Here is a 21,490-nt window from a genome sequence, read left to right on the forward strand (position 1 = left end):
ATGGGCTTTAAAAACATAGTACAAGCCTCTCGGAGAGTCGGAATATATGAAATTCTTTATAAACTTCAAAATAATTTATGCATGCCTCCATTGTAGAATTACTTTTGAAAAGTATTGGGTACAAAATCTTATGCAACAAGTTTGTTGAAGAACTGGACGAAACTAATTTTGTTTATACCGTATTTCGTCAAATAGTCGCCCCCCCCCCTCAAATAAACGCCCCACCACTTTTTTCAACCAAGATGTTTCAAAAATGCCGATATTTCCATCTTGTGTAGTAAGCTTACCAAGTTGCCCACATGGTCGATAATAGCGTCACTTTTTGGCGAAAATCTGGATTGGAAACCCGGAAGTGAACCAGAAGTCAGTGTTTCTAGTTCATAGTTCGCCATTTTAGCGTGAGTTATAAGTTTACCTAATGATTTTAACATGAATTATCATTCTAAAATTGACCTTGAATAAACGCCTCCCCCCTTGTAAAAATTTAATGCCCCCGGGGGTGTTTATTTGGCGAAATACGGTAGTTACAGAGGGGGTTAAAACATTGATTATTTTTGTCCTTCATCGCTGTACAGGAAAAACCTATGTTCACTGTTTCTCATTTGGCAATACAGAGAACAGTTAAGTACAAAATGTCAAATTGGAAGACATTTTCAATTTGCAGGGGACTTCAAACTACCTTTTAAAAACCAACATCTATGAGCAAGCCAGGTGAATGTGTTCCTTGCAAAATGATGATTTCTTCAAATTTATCAATTGGAACTGTTACCTGTTTTGCCATATCAGTAACAGTGAAACTGTACATAGGAGGCTTTTTCTGCCAGCGACGTAATGTTATTTGGACTCGCTTAGAGCGAGTGAGTGGGGTTGTATAATGGGAGAGAATCTAAGGATTCTCATGCAATCCTTTTGCCAGAATGTGGATTCTCACAGTTATAAATTCTAACCCGGAATTTTGTTATTTTCTTTCTTTCTTTCTCAGTCACTAGGTTTATCTCTCAATGAGAGCGACCCACTGTCAGAACGAAGGAATCATGTAAGTTTCTTAGGATTATTACTGAAATTCCTAACAACAGGACAGAGCCAGGAATCCTTGCAAGAATGCTCACCATTAGCATTCATGAACTGGGAAGGGCCAGTAGGCTATTCCAGTTGAAATCCATACACCCCTTGTGGAACTTATGATCTGGGAAGGGCCAATGAGCTATTCGAGTGAAATCCATTATACACCCCCTATGGAAGATATGTCTCCCCACACAGGAGTGTGAATTTCAAATGGGGTTTCTCGAATGGGTGACTCCATTTGAAATCTATACCCCCTGTGTGGGAGATAAAGATTGTGTCTTCCAAGGGGGAAGTATGGATTTTAACTTGAACACCCAAGTACTGTTGCCGCCTATCAGCAGATTGTGTAAGCAGTCAGTCCACACTGGGTGCTGAAAGTATGCAAATTTTATAAAAGGGATCATGCAGACTATTATAGTTCAGCACACTTCTGGTGCAAAATTGAGATATCATCAACGTGTAGCGATCTTAGGTCAGATAATAACACTAACCCTAAATCCTGGAGCACTAGCACATTTGCGCTAACTATTACCTTAACTATAGTGCCCCAGGAGTGCTATGTATTGACAAAATCTCAATTTTGCCGCTCCTGGTACTGAGGAAAGTGTGACGATTCCTTGGGCTTTCTTGTGAGTGAACAATTGATTGGATTATAATATTCTCAACCAGGATAAAGCAGGTATATCTGGTACCTTCCTGTGTCATGGCATTTCAGTAAGGAGTCCACAACACTCAACATTTGAAGTGACTTGGCTTTGTTTTGGCACACATACATGTGTATGTACATGGTATTTCTTAGCATTCATACACTCCTATATAAAGCAGACAATCAGAAAAGCGGTTAGAAATGTACGTGAAGCGCATTGATTGTGTATATTGTATAACGTTTAACATTAACATTTTGTGTTAATTTTGTTATAAAAACAACAAAAATCACAGGTTTTTTTCTTGTGTATGAAATAGGTTAATAGATCACTTGTTGCTCGAGAAATTGTACAAAATAATGCACTTGTACTGAGATGTTGATGCGTCTAATGCACCCTCTTCAGGCTCTCAGTACGCGTGCATTATTTTGTATAATTTCACTCCCAACAAGTGATATGCGTTTAGTAACCTATAAATAGCGCCCATCTAACTGGATGATTTGCTGTATTTGGATATTCCATTTAAAATCCACACTACCCCTGTGGAAGGTTTTGGAAATATCTTCCAAAGGGGGAGTATGGATTTCAAATGGAATTACCACATTATTCATCTATTTGAAACTTGCCCTCCCTCTATGGAAGATTCAGGATTAATTTTCCTCAGAGGGTGTATGAAATTCAAAGGGAGCTACCTAATGTGTTCATTCCATTTGAAATTCATACTCCCCCTGTGGAAGATATTTTCAAAATCTTCCACAGGAAGAGTGTGGATTTTAAGTGGAATTGCCCATTGTACTTCAAATAGTAATTGCAAGATATACAGGTGAGGTTTATGCATGCTTGTTTGCAACAGTTAGATGCCAAAGTCAAATTTGTTAGATATTTGGTTCGACCATTAATGCTCTTTTGATGCTTGACATTAATGAAATATGAACTAATTAGTCAGAATTATTGCTAAATTTGGTCAATGTCATTACATAAAAAGATTCATATGATCACAATTAACAATAGTCATTAGTTAATGAATTGATTATATAAATAATAATAGCGGTCGACCAAGCATTGATGGTCGATCGAAAGATTTAACTAATTTGGTTCTGTTGCCTTAGGAAAATGTAGCACACAATTCTTTACACAGCTGTGACGTTAGTCACGGCTGTGTCCTTTTTCTTACAGGTTCTTCTTAGTCCAGCCGAGCAGCGGCTGGACTCTTACATCCCAGTGGTTTCTGCTTCTTTCTTTCTTTCTGTCAACATTTGACATAATTGGCTCTAGCTCCCTAATTATTTGACCGATTCTAACCAAACTTGGGCAAAGGCTCCACTACCCCAGCCTTTACATTTGACATGACCCATTTGGGGTCAAATGTCACGCATGAGTAATTTTGGCTAAAAATGCGAATTTTACCAAAAATGCTTCTTCTTTTACAGATTACATGGTAGCGCAATGAAACTTGGTCATCGGCATCGACTATAGTTGGAGTCTATGGGGTAAACACAGATTTGGGGACAAAGGTCATTAAGGGGATTTTTTCTGCACATAACCAAATACTTTCAAAATGCTTCCTTTCCTACAGATTACATAGTACAGAGATGAGATTGACACATATGCACTGACATTAGCTGGTGTCTATAGGGTAAACACGGATTTTGAGTTCAAGGTCATGAAGGGGTAAAATAGGGTAGATTACTGAAAATCACCTTAAAGTTCACTTTTTCCTGCATATTAAGTGCTGTGATCATCAGAATAATGCCAAAATGACTATAGGATTGGGTGCATGTAGGGTTATAATCAGATTTGGCTTGAACATGGGGAGGGGTCTGTTTGGGGGTCAAAAGGGGTAAAATTTTGAAATTTGCCCAATTCAAATGAAAATTAGTATATGTAATCACGGTAGGTTTTAAAATATGATGGAGGTCATTTCAAGGTCACCAGAGGTCAACCAAAGGTCACAATGGGTCAAATTCCAAAATTTGTCCAATTTAAATCTAAATTAGAATATGTAGTATTGATATGATTTAAAACAAAATGGAGGTCATTTCAAGGTCATCAGAGGTCAACAAAGGTCAAATTATTTTATTAGGTAGATTGTTATCAAGCGTTCTGCCAACATTTTTTATGAAAAGGCAATTGTGTTCCAAATCATAGAAGGTCACTTCAAGGTCACGGCTGGACTTCGCAGCCTTCTGAGGATGCAATATATCTAGTTTCTTTCTTTCTGTCAACCATTACATTTGCTCTAGCACTCACATGCTTACATCGATTTTGACCTAACTTGGTCACAATGATTATTGACCGTGCCCCTACATGTCACATGAAACTCGTGGGTTCAAAGGTCACGTAGGGGTCATAGAGGTCAAAAACGTAATTTCAGCTCAAAATGCATCTTCTCCCACATATAACGTAGGACAGTGATGCCACTTGCACACGTGCATTGTTATTACCCAGTGTCTATGGGGTGTACACAGATTTGGGGTCAAAGGTCATTAAGGGGTCACTTCCGGTATAAAACGAAAAACCTTCACAAAATTTTATTCGCTCAGTAAAACATGGGACAGTAACGGTATGTTCACATATGATCTGCAGTCACCCAATGTATATGTGGTATTTTTTTTTATTTGGGGTCAAAGCTCATTAAGGGGTCACTTCCGGTATAAAAAGAAATACCTTTAAAATGCATCTTCTTCCACAAATTATGTAGGACAGCGACGCCACTTGCACACATGCATTGTTATTACCCAGTGTCTATGGAGTGTACACAGATTTGGGGTCAAAGGTCATTAAGGGGTCACTTCCGGTATAAAACGAAATACCTTCAAAAATTTATGTTAGCTAAGTAAAACATGGGACAGTAACGGTGTGTTCACACATGATCTACAGTCACTCAATGTATATGTGGTATTGTTTTTATTCGGGGTCAAATCTCATTAAGGGGTCACTTCCGGTATAAAACAAAATACCTTTAAAATGCATCTTCTTCCACAGATTATGTAGGACAGTGACGCCACTTGCACACATGCATTGTTATTACCCAGTGTCTATGGGGTGTACACAGATTTGGGGTCAAAGGTCATTAAGGGGTCACTTCCGGTATAAAACGAAATACCTTCACAATTTTCTATTAGCTAAGAAAAACATAGCACTGTAACGGTATGTTCACACATGGATTAAGGTTACCCAGTTTATATGTGGAATTATTTTATCTGGGGTCAAAGGTCATTAAGGGGTCACTTCCTGTATAAAATGAAATACCTTTAAAATGCTTCTTTTTCCACAAATTACGTAGGACAGTGACGCCACTTGCACACATGCATTGTTATAACACAGTGTCTATATGGTGTACACACATTTGGGGTCAAAGGTCAGTAAGGGGTCACTTCCGGTATAAACTATATACCTTCAAAATGCCCCTTCTGCCACAAAAAGCATAGCAAAGTGATTTCAAACATGCTCAAAGTGTGGCCCAACTTCTTAAAAAGAAGTTAACAGAAATGTATTAACCGGCAAGCTACAAAGCCCTTTTTCAGGGATTTCCTGAACCCCTAGATCTGTGTACCCAAATGAGGACTCCCTCTCCAAAAGAAGTTCATGACTTGTGAACTTATTGAATCCACCCCCTTGGTCAATTAACGCCCTCTCTTCCTGGCAGTTTGCCATTACCTAGAGGCTACAATTAAAAAACGCATATTTCAATACACTTTTGGTATGTGACCCTCAATATCCCGTACAATATGGGGTCTTCCCAGCCGACTACTGCTCCCCGATAAAATTGAATACTGGAATATGAAAAAAAATTTGGGTGTGGTGGGTGGGAACATATTTCCATTACCAAATTTCAGAAACATCTTACTCCTTTCAAGACAGATATCCTTATGGCCCATCCTGGAGAAACTGGGCGATGCCAGAATGTCATTGACCACTTCCCATTGGTCACCGCAAACAATAGACCCTAAACATCACTGGCCCTTGCATAAAGCCATTACTAGGCAACCAATCAATAAATCAATCAATTGGATTTGTCCAAGCGCTGGCTTTGGACTAGTCTATTTCACAGGAGGTAAATCTGTTTATTGTATAGATACAATAAATTTTAATATTGGTTCCTGTGACCTTGAATTACATGATTTTGTACATGCTAGCATTACATGTGTTTACTGTTCGCAGTTTGACCACATTCGATGGACTAACTGTGCAGCCCCATAGGAAATGATTTGGTTGTATAGGCAAGCACACTGTCATTACATACCACCAGTAGTTTACTGTAATCTTTTGCAATGGTCACACCACATGGTCTATCTCTAACAGCAATAGATCCTAGGTATTCAGCAGACACAGAGAAGCATGAGATCTCATGAGTGTTACCCAAGTCGCTGTTACACACCAATATGATGTCATTATAGCAGCACACTCCATAAGGATTCCAGAATGACACCTGTTTATTAGTGTTGAGAGTATGTAACACTTGTCCTGTGCTGTCTACTATCTGTACAATATCACTATTTTAATACACACCTGTGACGTCGCGCTATTGTTTTACCGCTCCATTATTTTCCACGAATGGAGCGATGATCACAATAACACGCCATTCGGAAAGGCCTTTCTCTTTTCTCTGAAAAGCAATTACTTTTCAGGGAAAAAGTACTGGCATTTACGAATGTAGTGTTAATAACAATTGCATTTTCGAAAAGCAAGTATTTGCGAAAAGTGCAGTATTGTTATCATCACTTCATTCATGCAAAACAATGATACGAAAAACAACAAGACAATGATTTTCATTAATACATTATTAAGGAAGCTGGTAGCAACATTTGCACAGTATTGTTATGGGACCTGAGAGTACATCAGATATCGAATTGCATGCTGAATACGAGGAATGTCCTTCTGATATCAAATAATTTTGCGATAATTTAAACTCGCGATAGGCCTACTACAAATTTTATGACAAATTATTAAAATTTCATATTTTTGAAATTTAACAATCCTCGAAGTAAACTTTATAAATCTAATGACATGTAATTAAACTGTATGTAGCTGGGATGAAAAGCCGACCATCAATTGAAAATTTTGACCTTTCATATTAGTCTCATTTTGAACATAAACATTTTTTTTCCAAAAAGACCTACTTTTTTTTAGTGTTTTGAGCTATTATCTTCAATAATGAAGGTCTTTTTAAGTGCATATCGTTAGCTTTTATATACAATTTACTTTGAGGACTGTTAAATTTCACAGATATAATTTTTTAATAATTTGCCACAAAATGTGTATTATATCGCGATTTTTTTTAATCAAAATTATTTGATATCAGAAGGACATTCCTCGTATTCAAAATGCAATCGATGTGTCCGATGTGCTCTCCGGTCCCACAAAAAATACGTGAAAACATCGCTATCCGAGCCCTTAAACATAAATTTACAATTATGTGAAAAGCAAGGCTAGATCAAAACGGACAGGTTAAATTGTTGGCAAGTTGTTCTTATTATGCAAGATGTGTTTGTACCCTCACTAGTTAGGAAAATGCTTATTTTAGGCTTCATTTGGTATGCCCGTATACTTTTATTTATTTGGACCTTTCTTTCCACGCTCAATATGGGTTTAAAAGGGAAGTTAAACATGATACTGTTTTTTACAACATTTTTTCTTCTTTACATTTTCATACGTTTTCAGTGGCTTAGGCCCTACGTATAATTTGTTATTTGGGCAGCAGCACTACATAATACACATTCTGTATGAATGCATTTAGGCCTATGCATCTGCTTATTTTTTAATTGTTTGTTTTGGGCATGTTTAATAATGATAAAAACCACAGTAGGTCTATTTTCTGTATAATTTAGAAGGGTTTAGAAGCTGTATTTTGTTTCATCTGACGGTATTTTGGCATGCGTAAATATTACTTATAATCAGTAGGCATATCTGATGATTAAAAATCATAATGTTACGGATACTCAATGGAGCTGGAAGTTGAGGTCGGAGCTTTTATTTCGCGGCGAAGGCGGCGAAGTTGTCTTTAGAGTGCGATTATTTGAAAAGGGAATGAAAGTGTTAGGTTTTATTTTGGATTTGTAATAATGTAGGAGTAAAATACCAGTAATTTCTGGAAAATGTGGATACTAACTATTTTCAGTTTTTAATAAACACATTGGCGTGTTTAAAAAGGGTTACAGAAACCTAAACATTTTTATTTGCAGTGTATACTTTGAATTGTAGACCTTGACTTTCGACGCTCAATTAATTTTAACAAGTTGAATGTTTAACATATTTTTAGTATTTGAAAAATTACATCCGGTTTTTTTTTTTCTGTTCTTTTTATATAAATTTTCAGTTTCGTTTTTCTTTTTTCTTCTTTATATTTTGTATGCGTTTACAGTCGCTTAGACCCTACGTATAATTTGTTATTTGTGAAACATTGCTACATCTACATTCTGTATCAATGCATTTAGGCCTATACATTTGTTTATTTAATTTTTTGATTTGCACAGTCACAGCATTTGCACAGTCACAGTATGTCTATTTTCTGCTTAATTTTGATATGTCTTTAGTACATCTGATGTTTCATCTGATGGTATGCTTGGATATTTACTTACATCGATCAGTTGGCCTATCCGATAAATGTTAGGGACGCTCCATTTGATTTCGGGAGGGACTGGAAGTTGAGGTCGGGCTTTTATTTCGCGGCGAGGCGGCGTAATTTTTGTTTGTTTTTGTTTTGTTTTTGCACTTGAAATTCAGGGACATGTAAAATGGGTTGTAATAGGGCCAACCAAATAAAACAAAGTTTACACATTTTCAATTCTCGTACCTTTCTTCGGTTAATCGTAAAATCATGATTTAAGTCCTACCTTAATCGAAATAAATGCTGCGAATCAACGATATATATCCTCGGAATGATTCCATCACAAAATTAGAATTATTCAAATCCAACGAAGATTAAAAAAATAGTGTCTATAACTGCATGGTTGTTTCAAAATCGAACACTCGATTCACAGGGAAGAGTATCATTGCTCAGGTATAGCAGCAGGTCTAGCTTTCTTGAGGTGCGTCACTGTAATGATGAACCTATGACCACTTTGCCAATTGTCCTTATTATGCAAAATAGAGACCTAAGCGCAACTACTTCAATAGTTAATACATTAGAAGTGGACATAAAGAACTATTGTTGGTCTAATCACTTGAATGATTTCACGAATCTACGTTTATTCAATAAATGTAACAAACATTTTAAATCTTTATAACTCAAGAAAGTGGTTACGGATGATTTGAACTAAACACCTGGATCGTGATGGGTAATTCTATTGAAATTTTACATAGGCCTAATAAAGCTGAGTCAACGTATTTTTCAATCGCACCTGCACAATCATTGTTATTATTACGGTATCAATCAGCAATTGATCAATTTGTAAATGAGCAACCTATTTCTATAACACTCCATTCGTGGAAAATAATGGAGCGTTAAAACAATAAGCGACGTCATAGGTGTGTATTAAAGTCGGTTAATGGCGCGGATAAGAGCGTTCGGGATAAGAATGGCCTTGGCCCTATCGGGCCGCGGCCATTCTTATCCACGAACGTTCTAATCCTTGGCCATTATCCTATACGTAATCACCAATGACAATTGTGTCATGAGATGTAGCAGTCAGGAACCTTGGCTCAATGTATACCTTGATACTAGCAATGTGAGATCCATCTTGTCTGTGTTTGCTGATATACATAGGACTAAATACCTGGCCTACCAGCAGCTGATCATTGCTATCTATTGTCAGACCATTTAGCCATGTGTCCTCAGAGTCCGAGGGTTTGTTATCAGGAGACATGGCTACCCATCTACCTTTATACACACACTGTGCAGTATACATAAGTACATAACAATTACAAGTCACATAGATGCTATCAGCATTGACAGTGACATTCATAGTAGGATGTGGTGTCACTCCAGGATCCATCCCTTGCTTCAGATCCATATGGGATTTGTATAACCCTTCATTACTATACATACGTACTCTACGAATGTAGTAGGACACTATTGCAATGTCCCCATTGGGACAGACTGCTATATCTCTTCCCTCATTCAGCTTCCCAGGCCCACCTTGATGACCAAACTCCTTCTCAAGCTCCCAAGGACCAGCAATGAATTGAGACGATGTCAGCTAAAAGAGAAGGGGAACAACAATTATTGTTGTATATTGTCATATATTAAAGGGGAAAACCGAAAAACATTAGTTGCCTGTTTCATTGAGAATATTGACAATGAATATAATAAATATTGTGCTCTTTATGATATCTGTGATCAATATGAAATTTGTATTGAGCTTTGATATTGAAGTTCATTTCATTAATCATGCCACAGCTAGATGACAACAGTGAAACCCTGACTCATAATCCATAGGTTGCGAGTTCGAGCCTCGCTCGTGCCAACGTGTTGTGTCCTTGGGCAAGGCACTTTATCCTCATTGCCTACTGGGGGATGGGGTTGGGTTGGATTGGATGTTTGTATAGTTGTTTGTTTCAATGATGCAACATTGGCACTGATTAAGCTGCTGCCTGCAAATTGCATTGTGTCCGTTTAGGTGTGTTTAATGTACAATTCTAGCAATTTGACCTGCAGGTCACCATTAGAGTTTGAAATAAAACCTTCCTTTTTTTTTTTAATTCAGTGTCAATATCTTTATAAATATAAATATGTTTTATCTTAAATTGTTCAAACACCCCCCTGTTATCGCCATTATATTTTTAAAAGTGTTATAAATTAGTAATTTCATTCCCAATTCACTTCAGAAAGTGACCTAGTACTCAAGAGTACTTAAATCAGCTCACCATCGAGATCACTTGCTCCATAGTCGGTCTTTTCTTCCAATCATTTTCCCAACATTGCTTCATCAAATTGGCAATTGGCTTGGAACAGTTTGGAGGAATTGGGGGTCGTTCATTGTCATGGCATATCCTCCAAATGAGATGAGTAGGTACCTCACAACCTTCAAAAGGAATATCTGTTGTCCAAAGTTCCCAAATAACCACTCCATAGGCATGGGTATCATATGTAGGGGAAAGGATATTGTCTCGCAAAAGTTCTGGAGCCATCCACGGATATGATGCTGTTTCCGTTGCACTGGTTATAGTAGCATCCATATCTTTGGCTAATCCAAAATCACACAATTTCAAGATGTTGCCGTTTGTGATCAAGTAATTCGGGGACTTAATGTCCAGAGATGCCAATCTTCCGATTTAAATCGAATTCCGATTTTTTTGTATTTTTCCAAAAAAAATCAGATTTTCCAAAAAAAAAAGTTATAGGCCCTAAATTACTTGTTATTCAAGGTTGGAAACCATAGAAATACTGCTACTTCAAAAATAAATTGCCAATTTTATTTTACAAAGTTGGATAAAGTTGTACATTTTGATTACTTATGCTTCTATTGAACAGTCAGGAACACATTGAATTAGTATACATTGTACATTGCTAGCTGTTCAGTAGAAGTAAAAGTAATTAAAATGTACAACTTTATCCAACTTTGTAAACATAAATTGGCATTATTTTTAAGTAGCAGTATTTCTATGGTTTCCAACATTAAATAACAAGTAATTTAGGCCATTATAACTTGCTTTTTGGCCAAAAATATTTTTTGAAAATTTAACAAAAAAACAGGGGGGGGGGGGTTAAAAATTTGATGAATCATTGTTTTTATATTACGCATTATATATATCCATTTCAGCCATGTAGGCCATGTTATTAGGCCAAAAAAATACATTGGAAAATGTCTCTCATGTAGAAAAGTATAGGAAACTGAACATTTAAAACCACTTTTTTGGGATGAAGGAAGCATTTTTTCAAAAAAGTCTAAAAATGGTTTTTATGTTAAAAATTGCCTTTTGGGGTGCTAATTCTGCTAAAATTGCCTGGGCTTAGGTACCTAATTTGCATATTTTATGGTATAATTTTGAGAAAACAAGCCTTGAAGAATATTACATGTATAATAGATAGTCTTCAATACTGCTATCTCACGCTTGTTTTCTCAAAATAACCTTATATTTTTAATCCATTTGAATGTAATTTTACCCTCAGAAATGGTGTCTCCTGCAGTGTAAAATGTGTAGAAACCCTCTGGCTTTGGGGGGCTTCACCCCCTCAACCCCCACCGGGCCTTATGCGGGCCCCTGGACCCCCCCGGCCGTGGGGGCGACACTTTGGTCGCTTCGCTCCCTGCGTTCGCAAATTTCAGATTTTTTTTTCATAACCCATTGGCATCTCTGAATGTCTTTATGCACGACATGCATCGTCTTAAGGTACGCAATCGGTCTTCCAGCTTGTTTTGCCCAGTCGTAAAACCGCAGACCCAAATGCTCACCGCGATGTGCATTGAGATATGATCGAAGTGACCCACCGTCACAAAACTCAAGAATAATATCGACATCCACTCCATTGTCCACCATCCCGATTAGCTTCACAATATTTGGATGGTCAAGTTCGGAGAGAAATTTCAGCTCGCGTTGTCCTTCCTCTGTTTCGACTCGTTTAGCCGCAACCTGCTGGTTTTCCAGTAATGCTTTGTATACAATACCAAAACTTCCTTGTGCGATCCGTTTCACAAGTGTCAGTTTCTCTCTTGGAAATGATGCATATTCCATGATGCAGGTACAAATAGTGGCAAAATAGCTGTAGAGTAGTTACACTTCAATGTCCAGTTGCAGTCTGTATCCAGTCGCAGTCTGTCTTGCATCCGGCATTCAAAACGGGCACAAATCAATCAATAGGCATTGCTTGTTTACACTTAGGGGCGCACCATTAGATTTCCAGTGGGGCGTCCCTTAGATGCTGAAGTATGTGGTGAATATGTGTTTAACCCAGTCCATCCAAAAAACACATTTAACCCTCATATAGCTGGGTCAGAATTTCGAGAATCAATTCTCGTAAACAGATTTGCATGAATCAAAGTTGATTCTCGCAAACTTTTGTAGTGTAAGCAGAAGTTGATTTGCAAGAATCAAATGATTCCCGCAAATTTATTTTGCAAGAATCAAGATTTATTCTGGCACTGCAAAATGAAATTCTGACCCTGTATAGCGTAAATAACAGAAGAGTGAGGATTCCTGCTATCACTCGCTGCCAAAGGAATGGTACTATTGCACACACTCACACAATGTTCTTATACATGTAGTTTGATGATTTGCAACAGGCAGATACAGGAAGCTCAATTGTATTGCTAACATTAACATTCTTTTTCATGTGTGGCACAAAAGCAGGAAATCTATTGGGCTATTTCAGTTGAAATCCATACATCCCGTGGGAGACATGACCTTAATCTCCCACATAGAGAGTGTGAATTTGCAATGAAATTACTCATTCAGGTAATCCCATTTGAAATTCACATTCCCTGTGTGGAAGATTAAGGTCATGTCTTGCACAGGGGGTGTATGGATCGTAAATGGAGTAGCTCATGATTAATTTCAAAACAGACAGAAATCTGGAGTGGTGACCAATTTGGTAGCTTCAATGCTATTGCCTGTAACATACCAAAATAAAACAATTGACTATCTTCTTGCTTACCATATGTATATGACCCTGAGTAATCTAATTTGATCACACATTTTATTTTGGCACTTATTTCATGTGTTCTGGGAAATCCCTTATTATGTAATCAGACATTTCCCTCATCAGATTTCTGGGACGTTTTGTTTACTACAAGTACAAGGCATGTGCTGGGAGAAATCTTGAAGGAACTGCAGATTAATCAGTGCATTTACATAATGGAAAAACACAGGGAATTCAATGGAGCAATCTGCAACTTTTGAATTTGCATCTTCCTTGGGATTTTGGATCACGTGTCTTTATTTCTTGACAGATTTCAATGAATGAGATCTTAAATCTGAGCTAACAGATGCAGCTATTAGCTGCTAGTTCTGATTATGACATATCTGTCTTTGTTCATTCACAAACTGGGAAGGGCCAGTAGGCTATTCCAGTTGAAATCCATACACCCCTTGTGGAACTTATGATCTGGGAAGGGCCAATGAGCTATTCGAGTGAAATCCATTATACACCTCCTATGGAAGACATGTCTCCCACACAGGTAGTGTGATTTCAAATGGGGTTACTCGAATGGGTTACTCTATTTGAAGTCTATACCCCCTGTGTGGGAGATAAAGATTATGTCTTCCAAGGGAGATGTATGGATTTCAAATGGAACAGTCAAGTACTGTTGCCGCCTATCAGCAGATTGTGCGAACAGTCAGTCCACACTGGGTGCTAAAAGTATGCACATTTTATAAAAGGAATCATGCAGCCTATTATAGTTTAGCACACTCCTGGTGCAAAATTGAGATATCATTAACACAGAGCGCTCCAGGAGCACAATGCCTAACGGTAACCCTAACCCTAAATCCTGGAGCACTAGCAGCTAGCACATTTGCGCTAACTATTACCTTAAAACTATAGTGCCCCAGGAGTGCTATGTGTTGACAAAATCTCAATTTTGCCACTCCAGGTACTGAGGAAAGTGTGAGGATTCCTTGGGCCTTCTTGTGAGTGAACAATTGATTGGATTGAAATATTTTAAAACCAGGATAAAGCGGGTATATCTGGTACCTTCCTGTGTCATGGCATTTCAGTAAAGAGTCCTCATAACACTCAACTTTTGAAGTGACTTGGCTTTGATTTTGCACACATGTGTTCATTGTATTTCTCAATATAGTGCCTACCTAACTGGATGATTTGCTCAATTGAGCTATTCGATTTAAAATCACACTACCCCTGTGGAAGATTTTGGAAATATCTTCCACAGAGGGAGCAGGAATTTCAAATGGAATTACCGGTTAGTACATTATTCATGTGTATTTATCTATGCCCGTGCAACGGGGCATAGATATTGTATTTGTTGTGTTTAGTCTTTGGCTTCTCCTTCATCTTCTCAAGACCACTTCTTTGCACCCCTCTAACTCCTGAACCATAGTAGCCTTGGGGCCCATACTTGGTATAGTGATGACCTAAAGTAGAGTAGTCTTGACCCCAGAGGTCAAAGGTCATGGGCTACAGGGGGCAATATGTGTAAAATTTGAAGCATCTCTAGCCCAAGAACTATAGCATCCTCAGGGTTCATACTTTAGTATAATGATGGCTCATGACCCCTAGAAGTAACTTATGGTAGCCACGGTCCCAGAGGTCAAAGGTCACAGGCTACAGGAAGCAATATGTGTAAATGTTTAAAACCGCTTTAGCTCAAGAACTCTAGCGCCCTCAGGGTTCATGCTTGGTACAATGATGGCCCATGACCCTTAGATATTTCCTGCAGTAACATCGGCCCCAGAGGTCAAAGGTCATGGGCTACAGTGAGCAATATGTGTAAAATTTCAAACGGCAGAATTATTGGTAAACTTGTATCGGTCAATGTCATTACATGAAAAGACTCATATGTAATCACAATTAAAGCCATATTATATATTATAACATATGCTGAGGAGAAGCCCTCAATTTTTTTTTATAAATTCTGGTTTTTACACGATTGTAATGTACTTTAGTCAATAAAGATACTCTGCAAAAATCAAGACTTCAGGTGATGTAGTTTTGTCAAAATCCGAGATTTTGTATAAAACGCCGGAAACATTGTTTTATTATTGCGATGGAAATATTAGTCGAACATGCACACGGCGTGCGGAATATTACAACCGTATTACAACCGCGGGAGTAACATGCAAGGGCGCTAGTAGTAAATTACAATTTTCTATGCTTTACCTCACTTGTACGGCTCAAAATTAAAAGGGGACATATCTGACAGTAAAAGCTAACATTTTATGGAAAATAAATACTAATCTATTTTTACAGAAATGTTATAATATGGCTTTAACAATAGTCAACACATGAGTAAACACAAGTCAAGGACTTGCAACTGTATGTAGATTTGCATGTGTGCCAACATTCACAGAGCTATCAACCTCCATTATTACAGGTCGGCCGATATATGGGCAACCAGAGGATCTTTAAAGGCATTCCCATAACCCAATGGGGTTTCTGACCTTGGATGTCTGGCTTTTGTACACATACATGTGCACAGTGGACCATACCTTGCATTGGGATTGTGTGTAAATATCTGGTGTTTTCATCCTTTTATTTAACATTCAAAACATCGAGACTTATGAATAAAATTAATGCAGTGGGACAATATGAATGTTTCCTGTAAGAAATTCAAATATAAGTTATAAGTCTCAACTATTAGCTTGTTGGCTGCAGTTTTAAAATTACCATTTTGTGTGTGTGGCAATGGGGACTTTGCCTTTAAAATTAGGTTATATTGATCAAATTTCCCAATCATAGTGCATTGTAGGAATGCCTTTAAGCCTCCTATGATGGGCAACATTTGTGCCATTTTCAAAGTATAAATCTCCGCTGTATAGTGGCTCCTGTCACTTGTTGAAGTGCATTATTTTGTACGTGCTAGCACTACATGTATTTATTGTTGGCAATTTGAGCACATTTGATTATGTGCAGATCAATCTACTTTTAAACTGTGCATGATAGGTAATGATTTGATTGCATAGGTAACCACCCTGTCATTACATCCCACCAGTAGTTTACAGTTATCTTTTGAAATGGCCACACCATATGGTCTATCTCTAACAGCAATAGATCCTAGGTATTCAGCAGACACAGAGAAGCATGAGATCTCATGAGTGTTACCCAAGTCACTGTTACACACCAAGATGATGTCATTATAGCAGGGCACTGCACGAGGATACCAGCAGAATGACATCTGTCTATAAGTGTTGAGAGTATGCAACACTTGTCCTGTGCTGTCTACTATCTGTACAATATTCAGATCACTGATGACAATTGTGTCATGAGATGTAGCAGCCAAGTAGTAGGGGCGAATGTTTACCTTGATACTGGCAATGTGAGATCCATCATGTCTGTGTTTGCTGATATACCTAGGGCTCTTTAATTGACCTACCAGCAGCTGACCATTGCTATCTATTGTCAGACCACATAGCCATGTGTTCTCAGAGTCAGAGGGTTTGTTATCAGGAGACATGGCTACCCATCTACCTTTATACACACATTGTGCAGTATACATTAATACATAACAAATGCAAGTCACATAGATGATACCATCAGCATTGACAGTGACATTGCTAGGATATGGTGTCACTCCAGGATCCATCCCTTGCTCGAGGTCCAGATGAGATTTGTATAACCCTTCATTACTATACATACATACTCCATCAATCGTGTCGGACAATACCGCAATGTCCCCACAGGGACAAACTGCAATATCTCTTGTTACATTCAGCTTCCCAGGCCCATCTTGACGAAACTCTTTCTCAAGCTCCCATGGACCAGCAATCATGGCAATGAATTGAGACTGTTCAGCAGATGTCAGCTAAAAGAGAAGGGGAAAATAAAGGGGGAAAACGGAAAAACATTTACGCTTATTTCTCATTAGTTGCCTGTTTCGTTGTGAACACTGACAATGAATAGAATAAACATACCATATTTCGTAAAATAAACGCACCTGGGGGTGTTACATTTTCCCAAGGGGGGAGCGTTTATTCAAGGTCAATTTTAAAACGATAAAAAACGCTAAAATGATGAAATATGAACTAGAAACACTGACTTCTGGCTCACTTCCGGGTTTCCAATCCAGATTTTCGCCAATTATTGACGCTATTATCGACCATGTGGGGAACTTGGCAAGCTTACTACACAAGATGGCATGGATATACTGGCATTTTTGAAACATCTTGGTTGAAAAAAGTGGTGGGGGCGTTTATTTGAGGGGGGGCGACTATTTGACGAAATACGGTAGCTCTTTATGATATATATGTGATCAATAATTTGCTCTGATATTGAAGTTCAGTTCATGTCACAGCTAGATGATAACACTGATCTTAGTTGTATTGTTACTTGATGCAATAATGTGTACAATTCATATCATCAGTATAATTTATTTTTATCACAATTTTAAATCAAAATTTAAAGTGCATCATTATTTAGTTTTTTATCCCCATTCAGAAAGTGAGTACTAAAGGCGCTTTTAAGTACATCATTTTTAGGTTGTGTGAAGGAAAATATCTTATGGCATCATGAGCCGTGTGTCCGTCAGTGTGTCAGGCAGGGGATGGGGGTGTGTGGGGGGTGTCTGTCTATCAACAATTATGTAAGGCTTTTGGTTAAAATTTGGTCTCATATGAACAATTCAAATCCTATTGCAACAAAACTTGGGCCATAGCTACACTATGGGAACCTTGTCTACTGGTAGTGTTCAAGATCATATACTTAGGTCAAATGTCATTTGAAGTCAACTTGTAAAATTTCAAAAATTGAGTGGTCAATTGTAGAAATTCAAAAAGTATATGTGATGGCTGATATATGTTCCTCAACATTATCAATTGAATTCCTGAGTGGAAGAAGGGCCCAACTCCATTTTACCAAAATCTTAAAAGACCTGTACCATTGCCATTGCAACATATATCATTTCAAATGTATGTTATAATGTTTGTTCATGTACCAGTACTCAAGGTCCGCTGAAGATAAAAACAGTCTGTCTCTTAAAACTTTTTCAAATAGTGTGTTTTTTGTTAGTATCTCAAAAAAGTGTTGATGGAGTTGGGCCCTTCTTCCACTCAGGTATTTAATTATTTAGTTTTATTTGGTTTACATGTATGCGTTAAAGTACCCAAAAATATCAGTTCGCGATGATACAGTTCTGTCAGGGACACCCTGTACTTAGCAACCAAAAAGGTCATAACAGGAAGCCCAGATGGTGTACAAAGTGACAACGGGCGCGTAAACAGTGCGTTGTGCTGTGTCTCTGCTGCAGGTATGCGTGCCTTCAAAGGTGGTACTATGTATGCGCCCGCGTCCGTACTTTGTACTTCAGAGTAGACTGACTGTCGTTAGGATTTTATGATGATAAACAATGGGGGAGGGGGGATAAGCAGCCACCAAAATGACATACCTGGATTGGTTGAAATAAAATTTGAACTGACAAACTTTTATGACCTTTTTGGTTGCTAAGTACAGAGTGTCCCTGAAAGAACTGTATCGTCGGGAACTGATATTTTTGGGTAAAATACCCGTACCAATTAAGTTCGGATGATATATTTCTTTAAGGGACAACCTGTATATATATATATATATATATATATATATAGCTATAACATAACATAACATAACAACAGCGCTTGATATAGTGCAATACCAAAAATATGAACATTGCGCTTTACAAATATACAAAAATAACAACAGCAAAATACATTAGAAAATATACGTTTTAAAACCCTTTTTAAAAGATTCAACTGTGAGAGCAGTACGAAGTGTAGCCGGTAACTGGTTCCAGAGGGTTGGACCAGACACACTAAATGAACCATCACCAATTTTTCTCTTACTCCTGGGGATGACAAGGCGAGTAATATCAAGCTCAGAGCGAAGGCTCTTCCTAGGTGGAATGTAGGTAGCGATGTAGTCAGTGAGATTTATCGGTGATAATCTATTTAGCACTTTGAATACGTGAAGAATAATTTTAAATCGAATTCGTTTATCAACCGGTAACCAGTGAAGCGAGATTAACAAAGGAGATATTGAATGACAGTGCGGAACTTGGTAAACTATGCGAGCCGCCCGATTTTGTAGGCGCTGTAGACGAGCAAGATCTTTTACGTTGCATCCAAACAGGAGTGCATTGCCATAGTCAAGTTTAGATAAAATAAGTGCCCACATAGCATTTGAGGAAGCATCATGATCTATGAATCTGCGTATCTTATCCACAGAAAGAAATTAATTGATATGCACATGGATGTGATTTGATTAGACATAGTCATAGCAGCGTCAAAAATGATACCCAGATTTTTAATGGTGGGAGATGGAACAATATCAGCGCAACCAATTTGTATTGTGATCTCAGACAATCTGGTGATGTTATATTTCGAAGCAGCAATAACTACCACTCACTATGGCAAAAATGGCATGAGAAACCTGTTGTGGAGGTCAAAATGTCACAAAATTTGCATTTAACAAAACTAATGTCCCTTTAAAGTTGCATAATACGTATGTATAAGGCCTAAAATAAAAATTTGTATTGCACTTTTCCGACCCACCCACATTTTGAAAATTGGCAGAAAAGTTTTTACTCTACCAATGAATACTAACCCAATTGTCTGATTTTCAGAGATTTCTTTTTTTCTGGCCATAAATTTTGAAATACTGTTAAGGGGGTACTACACCCCTGCCAAATTTTGTGCCTATTTTTGCATTTTTCTCAAAAATTATAGGGCATTGGTGACAAGTAAGATATGTATATTATAGGGGCAAGGACTACAACTACTGCGCTGGAAATTTTATTTCAGCACAGACAACAGTTGTGGAGTTACAGTCAAAAATGACGGAAAACCAGTATTTGATCAATAACTCAATACCTACTTGCCTTGAGTTGCTGAATTTTCAGTGCAGTAGTTGTAGTCCTTGCCCCTATAATATACATATCTTACTTGTCAACATTGCGTTATAATTTTTGAGGAAAATGCAAAAATATGCACAAAATTGGCCAGTGGTGTAGTACCACCTTAATGCTATAAAATGCAACTTAATGCCTAAATTGACACTTTTAAACAGTTTTAAACATATTCAAAACAGTTATATTCACATACCGTATTCATTCCATTAACTGCCCAGCGCGCTGATTTTTTACATTGCTTGAACATAATTGAATACATAGAAAATGGCCCTAAATATTCAACCATCATCATCAGTGTGCCGTATGTTTCGGGCCATGATGCAGATTTGCATGGGCAGTTTGTTGTAAAGTTATTGGGCGGGCGCTTGGGGCATGGGCAGTTAATGGAACGAAAACGGTACTTACCACTCAATATAATAAGTTTTTATCATGGAATATGGTTCAGCAAAAAAACACACCAAAAAACACCTCAATACAGAAATCAAAATCTCACCAAATGACCCTCCCTATTTTGGAGCCAAAAGGGAAGTACATATGTACAACAAAGGCTTCTATTAGTATTAACTAGGCGGTTACCCGTATTTCGCAGTTTTCAGCTATCATGGTTATTGGCTTTTGCAGATCTCAAAATCAGGGTGTGTCCTTTGGCTGGGATCAATTTCCTCACAGCTGAGCTCAATTACAACTTTTTGCCATTTGACCTGACTTTCGCCCTCAATTTGACCTGACCTTTGACCACGGATGACCTAACAAACGCAAACCTATAAAGCTTCCGTTTACGTTTTGTTACCTATGACCTCTTAACCGTAGGTCTGACAAAAAGGTCACCGTGGATACTTTTGTTTGTTAGTCCAAGATCCACTCACCACATAGGAGCAATTTGAAATGGACTTTTTTGACCTATGACCTCTTAAAGGGACCATTGAAAGAAAATATTATTTGGTATTAAAATAAAGCCCATAAAATATAGAATCAATATCTAAAACAATTGAAGAACTAACTATTTGCCCCTTCCGACGCTACATAGCGCGTCATTGATCAAAAATAGAAAATTGGGCGCTTTCCCATGATTCCGATGACTTTTAATGTAGGCCTTACATGTACATGACATGTATAAACCATAAAACTAATTATGATAGTGACGATGATGAAGGGGATATCGCCGAAATTTGCCGCAACACATAAATTGCAGATGGTGTGCCGGCGCGAGTACCTCTCGTGCGTAGCCGGGCCCCATGGGTATTATTATAGGCCTATGTATTTTATTTTTCCGTAGGGTCTACCTTAAAATATTCAAGAGATGATTATTTTTCCCAAAACCTTACAATTGATAAAAAGTATTTTCTTCCA

The 21,490-nt window shown here is 37.8% G+C and overlaps 2 protein-coding genes across 2 annotated transcripts in view; one reads left to right on the forward strand and one right to left on the reverse strand.

Moving 5' to 3' along the window:
• The window catches only part of LOC140162917 (uncharacterized), a 101,132-nt gene that overhangs the window by 21,066 nt on the left and 58,576 nt on the right, over positions 1–21,490 (forward strand). The window contains exon 3 of the mRNA XM_072186228.1: positions 983–1,036. Within this exon, the coding sequence (XP_072042329.1) occupies positions 983–1,036 (54 nt within the window). The remainder of the gene's footprint in view (positions 1–982; positions 1,037–21,490) is intronic.
• LOC140162916 (uncharacterized) overlaps positions 15,214–21,490 on the reverse strand; it is a 41,563-nt gene continuing 35,286 nt past the window's right edge. Inside the window, exon 3 of the mRNA XM_072186227.1 lies at positions 15,214–17,068. Within this exon, the coding sequence (XP_072042328.1) occupies positions 16,181–17,068 (888 nt within the window). The 3' untranslated portion in view covers positions 15,214–16,180. The remainder of the gene's footprint in view (positions 17,069–21,490) is intronic.

Source organism: Amphiura filiformis, chromosome 10, assembly GCF_039555335.1.
Source record: "Amphiura filiformis chromosome 10, Afil_fr2py, whole genome shotgun sequence".
In the NCBI taxonomy this organism is placed as follows: domain Eukaryota; kingdom Metazoa; phylum Echinodermata; class Ophiuroidea; order Amphilepidida; family Amphiuridae; genus Amphiura; species Amphiura filiformis.